This window comes from Taeniopygia guttata, chromosome Z (assembly GCF_048771995.1).
Source record: "Taeniopygia guttata chromosome Z, bTaeGut7.mat, whole genome shotgun sequence".
Taxonomy (NCBI): Eukaryota; Metazoa; Chordata; class Aves; order Passeriformes; family Estrildidae; genus Taeniopygia; species Taeniopygia guttata.
Genome location: NC_133063.1, coordinates 12,028,668 through 12,041,278, shown reverse-complemented (window position 1 = coordinate 12,041,278; position 12,611 = coordinate 12,028,668). Strand labels below are relative to the sequence as shown.

Here is a 12,611-nt window from a genome sequence, read left to right as displayed (position 1 = left end):
AAAACCAGCTTTTTTTTCAGAATAATTTAATCTGATCTAGCAGCAATAACCAAGCACTTGTCAAAGCTCACAGTAGAATGTCAAATGCTGCATCAAAGAGACAGAGGCCTCTGCATTAGAAGTACTTCTGGTATTGCTTTCATTCACAAGTCACTGTTGAGGTGCCCCCATTCATTTCAGGGGTTGTGCACTGCACACTGAAATGCATACAAACACAGACAGTTTTTAAGACAACATGCAGATTGTACAGATGCTCAAATATTCAAGGCAGAATCCCATACCTATTACAATGTAAATGAATGTCCAGATAATCACAAAAGCAAAGCTGAACTAAACAGAGCTCTCTCACCGCTCCGCCCAGACACATGAAGGAGCTCTTCAAAGACTAACTCACCAGAACAAGAAGATGCATCTCCACCTATGTTTTGAATCCAGTTCCTGTAAAAGGAAGTCCAATCATTACAACTTCAAATCTTGTTTCCTAAAGTCTGCCCATCCCCTTGTACTAATAAGAGTCATTGAAACAGCACTAGCAGACATAAATGGATAGGAAAAAGTTTGTATTTGAAAACTTTCAATTTTAAAAATTCTAATTATCAGTGTGGGACAAGACTGATTAAATATTGACTGAAACTGTAAGGTCATCAAAGGATACTATTACCTTCCCATTTCACTTTCTTTAAAAATATCAATGCAGGAAGCTTCAAGAGGTTTCCAAGCACAATAAGGATCCCTTGCTAAAACACAGTCAACACAAGTGGTGTACTTGTCACAAAATGACACTGGAGACTGCACCACACCAGAATTTGAAGCAGCAAAGAGGTATCTTCTGCCCTAAAGAAAACAAAGCACAACAAAAACCATCACAGCCTCAAACCCAAACAACCCAATTCATGGAACAATTTATGTGTTATGAAAGAGCCGCATACATACAGCCTTTTTTATAAAAAGTAGTGCCTCAGCAGAGTAAGCATTTGATTAGCTTTTGTTTCTAGAAAGTTATCTTTGAAGTATTGCAGCAATGCTGAAAAGTGCAAAAAAGACAAGAAAAAACTGGAACAAGTATGTGGAAAGTAACCATGTCTAAGAACTATGATTGCAATAATCCTTCTGTGAGGCAAGGCAAGGCTGTGCTGGTGACAAGGCTGCAGTTGGCACATCCAAGACTGAGCATGCACAGGGCTGCTCCTGTTAACCCAAAGCACCTCCACTGCCTTTAGCTCTTTAGCCAGCCAGTCTCTGCAGCCACATCAGCATCATCCTTATGAGAGTCAAATGCCTCTTAAGGAAGAACACTGGTAGTACTCAAAGGAAACAGCACTGGAAAGACACTGAGAAGAAGGGGAAAATAATTGCAATGGCTGTTGAACCCTTGCTGCTGGGCATCCCAAAGCAGTCTGACCACACTCATTATAAAAGGCAGGCAGCTGTCCTATTTGCTTTAGAGCTCAGGGAAAAATGACAGCTAAAGGTACACTGGGACTTTACGTACTATCAGGCAAAACATCAAGAAAGGGATGTCTGCAGTGCTCATAGAAGGAAGTCTACAGTGTTTGAGACATGTAACTTCCTAGGAAAAGCTTCCAATTATGCTCAAAAATTTCCACAGTGCACCAAGCACTGCTCACCCTCAAGTGCTCTGCTGGATAACACTGCACACGGGCTGTAGTGTCTTGGCATGTTTCCCAGCTCATACATCCAAGATTCCGGGGAACATGCAGTGAGCTGAGCAAACTATTTTAAAAAGACACACCTTCCAGTCAAGCAGGAATTAAGGTGATCTACTGCAGACTCATCTGACTGCCCACCACCCTCCACACACTATGGGAAGAACCTAGAGACTACTGAAAAATGCTCTCAGAAAGGACTCTGACTCCAGAGAGGTCTAAAGCCCACCATGAGGGTAATTATTATCCTTCTGCAGTTAATCCACTACTGTGGGATGCCATGACACATAACACAATACCAGCTCTGTGATGGACTTCAGCAGCCACTGACTGTGGAGGCAGAAACTTGTGCTTTCAGGCTGTTTGGGTGGTACTGTGACTATACAGTTATCACAACTCTGGCAGCTGACTCAAACTCCCACTCCCCATCACTGGAAAGGATCTCTGGTTTTATGGGAATGTACTGGGCAGCATTACTTCAGTGAGAATGTGGCACCTGGACCCAGAGTGAATAAATTCAATGCCATTATTCCTACAGCAGCCTTCCAAGCGTGTGCTGAAATTGCTACATGATGTGTATTTGTATCAGGCTTAATGCCCATCACTTTCTTAGCACTCCCCTGAAATAGGCAAATCATAATTAAGCCAGTGTAGGATTGATCCCACAATTAAAAGAATGGGTATTAGCATATACATTAGAAGAGCTATCAATCATTATCTTCTATGACAGGGCAAATTCCAAAACTTCCTGTCAAAGAAAGTAATTTGAACCTTTTTTTGCAGATTAAGCAAATATTTTGTGTGTATGTATGTATATATATATATATATATACACACACATAATACATATCTGCAGATATATAAGTGAGTTGTCAGTGTGATGTATCCTACAAAAATAACACAAATATGTTTACAGAAAACTAAGCACAGACGTTTTTAATCCTGCTTTCCATTTGTCTAGCAAAACCACTTCTTTCTATTATAAGCATGAAAGGATAAATTAGCACGCAGAATGAGCTTGTAAAAATTATGGCATAAAGCTCAGTTCCACTGAGCTGATCATGTTGACATGCACAATTTTATTAAATATCACACAAAAATAAAAGCTGTTTCAAAGTATTCCTAAGCCCCTAAACTGCACTGGTATTACCACTAGACACTTCAAAAGAGGCATTCAATCTTTATGAAAGCCAGAACACCTCACTGATGCTGATGCTACAAGTGACTTTAGGCACAGACAGATATATTCATGGATGTGATGTTCTGAGCAAGCAGGGGCAGAAACCAAACTCATGAACAAACTACACACAGTGAGCATCCTCCTACTGTCACAGAAACACTCTAGGATTAAACCAAACAACTGATAAACAGTGCTGGACAGCTGCCAGGTTTGGAGTGTGCAGCAGCTCTTGTGCCATGCAGCTGGAGCTGCAGCTCCACTGGGCAGACAGGACCTCACAGAGGTCCTCACCCACAGCTGCAGCAAAGAGACTGCTCTCATGACACAACTAGCATGCAGGAGCCTGCGAGATCTGGGACAGCAGAAGTCAACTATACAATTATGAGTCCTATGCTAGAAGACTGTTCTCTCTTCTTTGGTCTATTTCCTCAAAACCACACATACTCCTCTGCTAACCTCAATCCCTGCGGTTTTTCCTCACAAATCTGCAGTGGCCACAAGGGGTCAGGTTTTTTACAACCCTGCAAAACTGAAACTAGTTTCTTATAACATCCTACAGGTTCCCGCTTCTGCACTTGGAAACCAAGTGAAGACCTGCATACCTGTGCTCCTCTAGCCATTCCCCAAGTGTAAATACCTCCAGAAGCTTAACCAGCTACCAAACATACTGAAATGCAGCAGGAAAGATGTGATTGCTGCAGCATGTTGAGTTACAAATGCAGTCTTTGGCTGGCTCCATGCACAGAAATGGTCTTGTACAAAAAATGTTTTGTGAAAGAACAAAAGGCAATAAGCGCTGTGATGCTTGTAACACTCACTGTTTTGGATGAAAGCAAGAGAGTTTGGACTGGTTCAAAATCTGGAAAAAGCTGTGTTTCTTCAATAATATGCATTCCATTTTCATAGCTGATAGCTTTGTGCAGGGCTCCTCGATCTGAAACAAAAAAGCAGTATGTTTAAGAGCTCTGAAATAAAAAGGCAGGAAAAAAGCCTTCACAACTGTTATAAGTTGTCTCAGCAGAACAATTCTGTGTCAAAGGCAACCATGAAACTTGCCATGATCAGGACTTCTGAGCAGGAAATAACATTTTGGGGCACAGAATGACCAGTTGGGAATTATATTGTGTAGTTTTGCTTAATTCACTGAAGCTTTGTAGCTCTTTTCCTGCAATATTTTTTCAAGGCACCTAAGATTGTCAACTTACTGTGACACCTTACTTTTTTTAAATCAGCTGCCGTAAAAGCCCTGTAAATACGGAAATCTCAAGAGTTTCTCCAAGAAAACTTAAGAATTGGTACATCACCAAAACCAGGTGTTCTGCAGCACTCACCTGTACCGATGAACATAACATCGTAGATGGTGCCATTGAGTGCTCTGACTCTGTCAACTACAATCTGTGTATACTTCACATCCCGCTTTACTAGGCGAGGTCTGTCTCCCATTGGAGTCACTGAATCATCCATTAGAGGATGATCTTTAACAAACTGCAATGTTTTGTCTGGTAAATTCAGAGAACTCATGTAGTTTGATGCTCTAGCTTCATTGTTTATACACTAGAAGGAGGGGCAGGGAGTGAGTGAAAAAGAAAAAAAGAGAACCAAATTGTATCATTTAGTGGTACAAAATAAAGACAATTAACAGCAGTTGCATGCATTTTCTTCTCCACATGGCCAGTAACCACACCTGTACACTCTACTCATTGCACCAAGGAAGGTTCTCAGACCTCACAGCACTTTAATGTGCTAATCCCTGAGCTTTGGACTACATTTTTGTTTTGGTCCACAATACATTTTAGGACGATATTCCTTCTGTGCTTTCATGCACCTTCAGTACTTTTAACCATCACCTCTTTCAGCACTAGCAACAGTATGACTATAAGGAAAATAAGGAAGTAAAAAAAGTCTGAAAGAGACCCAGCACTAGGAAAATTTGAGTGTGCAAAGCAGTGCACTACACTAGATAGACATGCTGATTCTACTGAAACAATGCAACAGCTGCTATACTTCCTTTCATCTGATCAAAAAGGGTATGATGTTGCTAGTGTAAACTGAGTTTTATTTCACAATGACAAAATTATTAACAAAATAATGAAATACAAAACCAGCAAACAACTTAATTCCAAATTAAAAAAAAACAAATACTTTGATTCCCAGATAAAATGTTCAGAACATATCACTTCAGGATTTTTCTATGAATTTTTTAAAAGAAGTAACCAGGTGAGGGCAAACATTAGTAGGTTACTAGTATTCCCTAGTCTGTTTCCTCCTGAGCACTGAAAAAGTCACAAGATCCAAGACTATGGAAACTTACCGCACCAGGTCGAGGATTTGGAATTTCCCCGTTGTATTGTACCCACTTTATATGAAACTGTTCCACTGTAGCACTCTGCATGTATTTTCCTTTTGAGAAAACCTCTTCTACAGCAGACAGACTGTATGCACACACTGCTGATATCCCCACATCATTCCTATTAATTAAGGAAGAAATTAGGGAAAAAAACAAAACACAACAAAACATAGGAGCAATTATCATTTTCTTGTAGTAACCAATTGAGATTAAAGGTACGTATCCAGGAACAAGCTATAGCACACTTACAGTTGTGGGGTGAAGACTCCATATATCACTGGTTCCTTCAAAGTCGGAGATTTAAGAATAAAAACATCATTGATAACATTGAAAATTAAATTCTTATCAGGGATGGTACAAATTAGTCTGGCCTTGAGAAACGAAGTCCATTTCTTCTGCAAGATCCTTAATCCTCCTTGGTCTCTCTTATGATATTAATAAAAAAATAAAAAGGTGTTTGTGAGGAGAACTAGCAGCATTTTTGCACTTAAGAACCACTGCTATATAGCATGCAAATACTAAGCCCTGGTGTTTTATAATATTTCATCTATAGCAACATCTATTTAATCTATAGCAACATCAATAAATGTTAACATATTCACAAACAACACACTATGAAAGCCACAGGAAAACTGGTCCAACAAAACAAATGCAAAATTATTTCTATCACACATTCAGGGAAGATGAAATATGGGAGTTAATGAAGAACCATACTTCAGCATCACTCAGAAAAACTGAGATGGGCAATGTATCATTAGGAAAAAAGTAAAACAAGCACGGAAGTATTATACTGTCCTTTAAGAGAAATATGTAATACTGCATTTGTTCAGTGACATCAAAATTGATTCAAATTCTAACACTGCAATATGCTTTAAGACTTGCCTGACATTGATAATTTCATCGGAAGAAATTCAGCAATTCTTTAATCATTCTAGAAATTACCACCTTTATTAAGGATTTCCAGGTACCCAGGCTTAACTTAAGATATATTGGCTAGAAATGTATTTCAAAATATTTGATAATTGAGCTCTAGCTCTGATATTTCCCTTATAAAAGGGCATACTGAAACAGTATTAATATTTCCATTTATTATCCAGTTGTGTATGCAATGTATTAAAGAAAATCTGCAAAATGTATTCAAACAATTAAGCATAAATGCTTACAGATTTGCAATCTGTCACTGATTTCTATTTCAAACAACACTCTGAAATACATAATAATATAATAAATGAAGCTCTCATATTCCACTGTACTCCCCTTTTGAAGTGTGCACAAGCTGTCTGTAGGCAGAGTGCCATAATAGCAAGCCCCATCTAAACCTGCCTCCAGCTCCTTGTTTAATGGAAATCTCAAGGGCTTTAACTTGTTATTGATATTTTGACTTCCTTGTTTACATACAAAACAGTAAAGTCAAAATAAAACTTTCAACCTCATAAAAATGAAAGAGCCAGATAAATTTCCTGTTGGAAAAAAAGGAAATTGATACATTCCACTTAAAAAAAAATTGTTAAATAAACATTTTCTACTGAAAAAACTTCCATCAAGACTTTTAACCAGCACTCCTGAGGATGTACTTGAATCAGCTTAACACACAGAGGTTTAAGCACAGCAAGTGTGACAGAATCAGGCTGCTGGTGACCACTTCCCTTCAGGCTCTGGCAGCTGTAGCAGCTTCACAGAGGTCCCATCTGCTACAGAACAGTCAAGAACTATTTTGCTGTGGACATGGCTACAGCTGTGTTTGCATACAGCTACTTCAAAGTCACTTGACACACATCCTATCTGCTCAGCTCCAACCAATGTCACTTCTTCACAGGGAGCTGTACTTGTTGAAAAAAATTAACAATGAAAACTGAAGCAACACTTTTTCTGTTGCTGGGTTTTGTCCCTGTTGCTTTGTTTTCTCCCAGAAGACCAGAACCCCCAGATGTACTGAAATTTCACCACAACCGTGCAAAACCAAGTAATGTGTTTATTTACAAAGCAACCATTAGACCTTCTCAGCTCCGAGGAACTAACTGTAACAGCTTATTCATTAATGTCTACTAAACTCAAACACCTCCATTTACCTGGCAATAGGTCCAGAATAATGAATGTTTTTTAACATGCACATGCAAGATTCTATGAGATATAGTAAAAGTAAACTGAACTATCTCCCACCTTGCATACTCTAGCTATTCTTGGAATCAGCAATTTTCCAACAAATTCATACTCCACAGACACCTCAGTGAAAAAGAAGTATATCTTGTCGTCTTCTCCATCTGTGCTGTTTGGATCTGCTCTTATCACATCAGCAAAAACAAAGTTGGGCTCTACAGATGCAAACAGAAGAATTTTCTATTATATAGGTGACTACTAACTTGATTCTCTCAAAGACCCTCAGAAGTTGTCTTTCACTCAAACTCCACACTGCATTTACCTTCTCTCCACTCGCTGACCTACTTTACACAGTTTGCTGTACATCATATGAACAGGATTTCTTAAAAAACCCAAGCCACAAAAACAACCAGAAACAGAAAAAAACCCAGAACACCACAAAACCTATGTGAAAACCGTAAGATAGTGAGAGATCTCTATGATCTGACAGCTCATTACTTCAGCATTCTTCAGTCCACACTCAAATGTGTTTTTCTAATGGGCCTGGAGAGGTAACCCCCCTTGCCTGCCTCTCCTCTATTCCAGCTATTAGGTGAAGCACTAAAATGACAGCACCATTACAACATGTATTACAAAACTCAGAATCATGTACTTTTTGGACAATGGTCATAATTTTGGTCCTTTTTGGCACAAAGCCTCACACCCCTGAAAATTACAAAATTCAGTGAATTTTGAAATTCAGGAACTTGAAGTGTCAAGAACCACGATCAGCTCAATTTAAGAACCAGTTCAAGACCAAAACCATTCAATTCCAAACCATATCATAATTAAGCTGCATTATTGCATGGATAAACAAGCAGATAAGAAATAAACCATTAATGTCAAGTTGAAACATGTATATTATGAAGCTGTTTTCATCATCAGAGCTGATAAAAACCCTGAAATAAAATCTCTTGGTGGCATGCATGAGGGCACACATTCAGTGTATGCCAGTATAACCAAATGCAGCTCTTTGAGACATCAGACAATTGCTCTTTACCCAGGTAACACACTCAAACTCTGTACGTGTGATATTGAAAAAGTAACTTGTTTGGGCCACTTCTCATGCTCACTTACCATTAAGCCAGGGTATTGCATATTCTGTTCTCAGAGAACTCCGATGCAAGTGCCGTGAAATAACAGGTTCACTTCCCAAGAAATTATAGGGAGTCCCAGAATAAAGCTCCTCATCTTCAACACAAAACCAAATATATTAGAACTTATGGACTGGATACCAAAAGGGGTACATAAATATTTTGTGAGTCTATGTAAGTTTCAACTTCCCACAAGAAATAGTAAACATTGATTTCCTCCCAGTTGCCCTAGACATGTCTTTTATGTTTGCATTTCTGTCAATCATTCCCAAGCTAACACTTCCACGCTTGGGTTTATTATTATTACTGCTCTAACACAAGAACTGACAAAAGTCAACCTTGTATTTGTGGCATCTTAGCATTTAACATGAAAACTTACAGTTTATCTTAAAACATACAAATTTACTTAAATGCACCAGAAGTCTGGAATTATTTTCCTCACTTTCTATGCCATCATTATTCAGACTCTATTTGTACAGATTTAGGCACAATGCAGGCAGCCTATTTTTTATTCTCATTTCCTGTTTCATGTGATGTTGAGCTTCTCTTTTATGATCTTGATACATGTAGGTACAAGCCACAGATTCTGGCTTCCCCAAATTAAGATTCAGTGGTGTGTTTCCATGCAGTAAGAGCACTGCCATTAAATATTTCACTTCCTTATTCTGTAGCATGTCTTCAGGACAGCTTACAATACTGTTTGTTATATTTACTGGAATTACAGTAATTGATACTATAAAGGCAGACTAAGTGCATTTAGACTAAATATGTTTAGCATCAAGAAATACAGTTTGAAAATTGGTATTTAATAAATTGCTTCCAAACAACCTAGAGTTTGAAGTTCTCCTTTTAAGAAACATGCTTAGGTTGACTACGTAAGTATTTTAACATCTCTACAGATACACAATACAGACGAAAAAATATGGATGGCAAGCCAAAATTTTGATAATGTCAAGACTGGAGGGTGACAGTGGAAAAGACAGAACATTTTTAAACATAAGAATGAGGAATGCAAAGTCTGAACTTACCAACCATAACAGATGTATAGCTGTGAGCAGGATCAAATGGACATCTGCCCTTACCGTCTTCATTTTTACCTCCAAGTTCAAATGAAATTAAATTCTGTAGAAAACCACAAAAAAACTATTAGCACTTTTTTCCTTCAGCCACTCAAATTGTGCAAAGTTAGCTAAAAACTAAACACTAAATAATGGGTTATATCATCACCTTCCAGCATCAAAGGCATTCTGTGTAAAATTATAGAAGACATATGTGCTTTCAGAAAATCTTATCGAGCCTCAAAGACAGAGAAAAAATGTGACCCTATAATTTGTGAGGGTGGAAGCAGAAAAGAGCAAAAGAGGAAAAGCTAAATCCAGACAGACCTCAAGAATGAGTACCCAAAAAAACTACACAACATGAAAGGCAGATAAATTAACCAATACATAGAAAGAACCATTGATTATTCAATTAGCTTGTAAAAAATGCAGACTCAGAAATCAAGAAGGCTTTCTGAGGTGGATTAAGCAATTTTTGAGACAATTGTAAATTTTGAGATAGGGCATAATCCAATTAGGTTTTAGAAAGGAACAGTGTACTTTTCCTGCTACTTTATAATTCCCTTGCAAACCAAAAGAATGCGGATCAGAAAGCTGAAAGGTAGCTACAGTATTTGGGAAGTGATCAGTTATACTATGTAATGAAAGCACTGGAAGCTGAAGGCACAAATAATTACAAGATTTCTCAATTTTTGAATTGCTGAGCACTGCAGTAAAGAAATGATAAAGGAGTCAGTGGCAAGAAAAGAGAGTTTTAATTTTGTGCTAAGACTTTACTCTGAAGGATTCAGCACTACACATCTTTGGCACAGCCAGGAGCAGAGAAAAGCACAGACAGGAATCTGGGAAATTTCAGGGAGACTCAGTAATGAGTGGTGGTTGCAAATAATGTAATTTCAGGTTTAGTAACTGGTTTCATGCTAACACACAATACTGGAAGAAGTATAAAAGATAAGAAAAAGTAGATCTGCAGTTAGGCAAGATAAATCATTAAGTGCTCTGCAAAAGGAGAAGTACACTCTGCCATTATGATGGGACAGTGCAACAAATGCTCCTAACCTTACAGCCAGCAGCGAAGATCCAACAGTTTTGGGAAAGCAGAGTAACTCATTGTTTGCCTGAGCTGCTTTCACATTACAGATATTGCTGGTCAAAACGTGTATATTTCTTACCAGGTAGTCACAGGTTGGCTGAAATGCATTAGTTCCACACACGTAGAGGAAAGTATCATTCAGCTGTTGCAAGACGCGCAAATAATTACGGCACTCTGTCTGTAACAGAGGATGAGGAAAGGACTAATAAACCATAGCTTCCACATTCCAACATAAACAAAAAACATTGTCCATTGCCACTACTTATGCCACATTACACTAGCAAGCCCAGGTGACACACGGGTGACACTGGGACACCATCTCCCTAAAATCTCCAGGAGCTCTAATCAATCCTGCAAGCAGCTGGTTTCCTACAGCCAGTACTATGCAGCTGCCTCGGTGTCCTAGCAGGACAGCATGCTCAGCTGGGTCCATCCCAAGCTGTTTCATGGAAGGACAAACTCCAAACACACCTCCAGTCCATGGGAACAACCAGTTAAACATGAAGTGAGTTTTAGACCTTGTCATCCCTTGTACATCTAGACGAAACAATGACAGCCAAGGCTGTTTGTTAAGTGCAAAACCTCCAATACCCTTAAATTAGCCACAAAGCTTTGTTGCCTACAGCTCTTTTTTTCTTTTTTTTTTTTTCAGTCTTTGATGTTGTCCAATGAAGTTCCATAATATCTTTAACTCTGAAACAGAATAAGGAGTTGGACCAAAATCCTTAACAAAGGATACAATAAAAATTCAGAATAATGAAGTAAAACAACTCTAGACAACCACTTAAAGAAAGAGAAAAAACCAGAGTCAATAATACCCCTTAATTCTTGCTGATACACTGCCAGATATCTCCACTAACTGTTGTTCCATGATCTTCTTAAGCAAGTTCAAGCACTGACCTTACTATTCCTTCTTATGAGACAAATTAGGTATTTCTGTGTATGGGAGAAAAAAGCAGGGGGAAGAGTGTAAAACCAGTTTTCTGCCAGATAAGGCCCTTGAAAAGCTGTATGAATGCTTTCTGCTGGCACTATACAGTACAGTGCTGATGGGTGGGGGAGAGAACTGCCCATTTAAGTTTAAGAAATAGCAGTAGTGGCTTAATACCTTGGCCCCTCTGAAACTACTGCACTGTGCAAAACACCATAGTTAAACCATAAATGGGACTAGTAGAAGGTTAGAAGTAAAGTGAGGAAAAAGCATGGCTAGCAGTAAATATGAACTGCTAAACTGGGAGCAGGAGAAAATAAAATAGATTAGAGCTTTATCAAAGTACATATTTATGGGGTCTATTATACCCCACTAAAATTTTTTGAGAGGACTTTCGGAGAGTCACACACACATCTGCTAAACATATACTCACGCACAAGACAAACTAATATCCCATATTTGCCATGGCTGTGTATCAGTATCATTAATAGCAACCACAACTGATCCATTAAAAAAAGTATTCTTTGATCCTATCCTGCAGAGGTAGGCAAGGAGGAAACACCTTAAATATTTGTCACACCTCATGTTCAAATAATGGACTGATGGTCATCAGTGGTCAGTCAAGGAAAAGAAGTAGCTAGTCAAAGGGAGACAGCCCACTCCCATCCTGATGAACCACATGAATGCAGGATAACTATCAGCCCTGGATGCCACATTTGGGGTTTTTTTATGAGAATGAACTAACCAGGCTGCACATTCAAAGATCATATCCCTCCAAGTGCAGAACAGATCTGCTTTCTGTTTTCAGAGGACTTGCAGACTTCTACTTTCAAACCTGTGTTAAAGGCCTGACCATCAGTCCTCCCAGCAAATCCTTGCTTTACTGCATCATTAAATGAAATGGTGTTACACAAACAGAAAGGTACATCCAATGCAGTCAACTACCCCAAGTAAACAGGCAAGAGAGGCAAGACAGGCCAGCCTGTGCCCTGGCAGTCATGAGGAGGTTCCCAGAAACACTGGGGGACCCTGCCAAGCTGACAGGAGGTCTGGCTGCTCTGGTGCCCTCTGAGTCACACCACAAGGGGCACACCCACTGAACAAC

At 38.9% G+C, this 12,611-nt stretch overlaps 1 protein-coding gene across 10 annotated transcripts in view; it reads right to left on the bottom strand.

The window, feature by feature from the left end:
* The window catches only part of SEMA4D (semaphorin 4D), a 109,266-nt gene that overhangs the window by 31,546 nt on the left and 65,109 nt on the right, over positions 1–12,611 (bottom strand). For all 10 annotated transcript variants that reach the window (XM_041711346.2, XM_041711345.2, XM_030258377.4 and 7 more), the window contains 10 exons: positions 10,655–10,753; positions 9,453–9,546; positions 8,408–8,521; positions 7,355–7,506; positions 5,444–5,619; positions 5,159–5,315; positions 4,179–4,401; positions 3,666–3,781; positions 662–834; positions 395–438 (listed from right to left, as the gene is read on the bottom strand). In XM_041711346.2, coding sequence (XP_041567280.2) covers positions 395–438; positions 662–834; positions 3,666–3,781; positions 4,179–4,401; positions 5,159–5,315; positions 5,444–5,619; positions 7,355–7,506; positions 8,408–8,521; positions 9,453–9,546; positions 10,655–10,753 — 1,348 coding nt within the window. The remainder of the gene's footprint in view (positions 1–394; positions 439–661; positions 835–3,665; positions 3,782–4,178; positions 4,402–5,158; positions 5,316–5,443; positions 5,620–7,354; positions 7,507–8,407; positions 8,522–9,452; positions 9,547–10,654; positions 10,754–12,611) is intronic.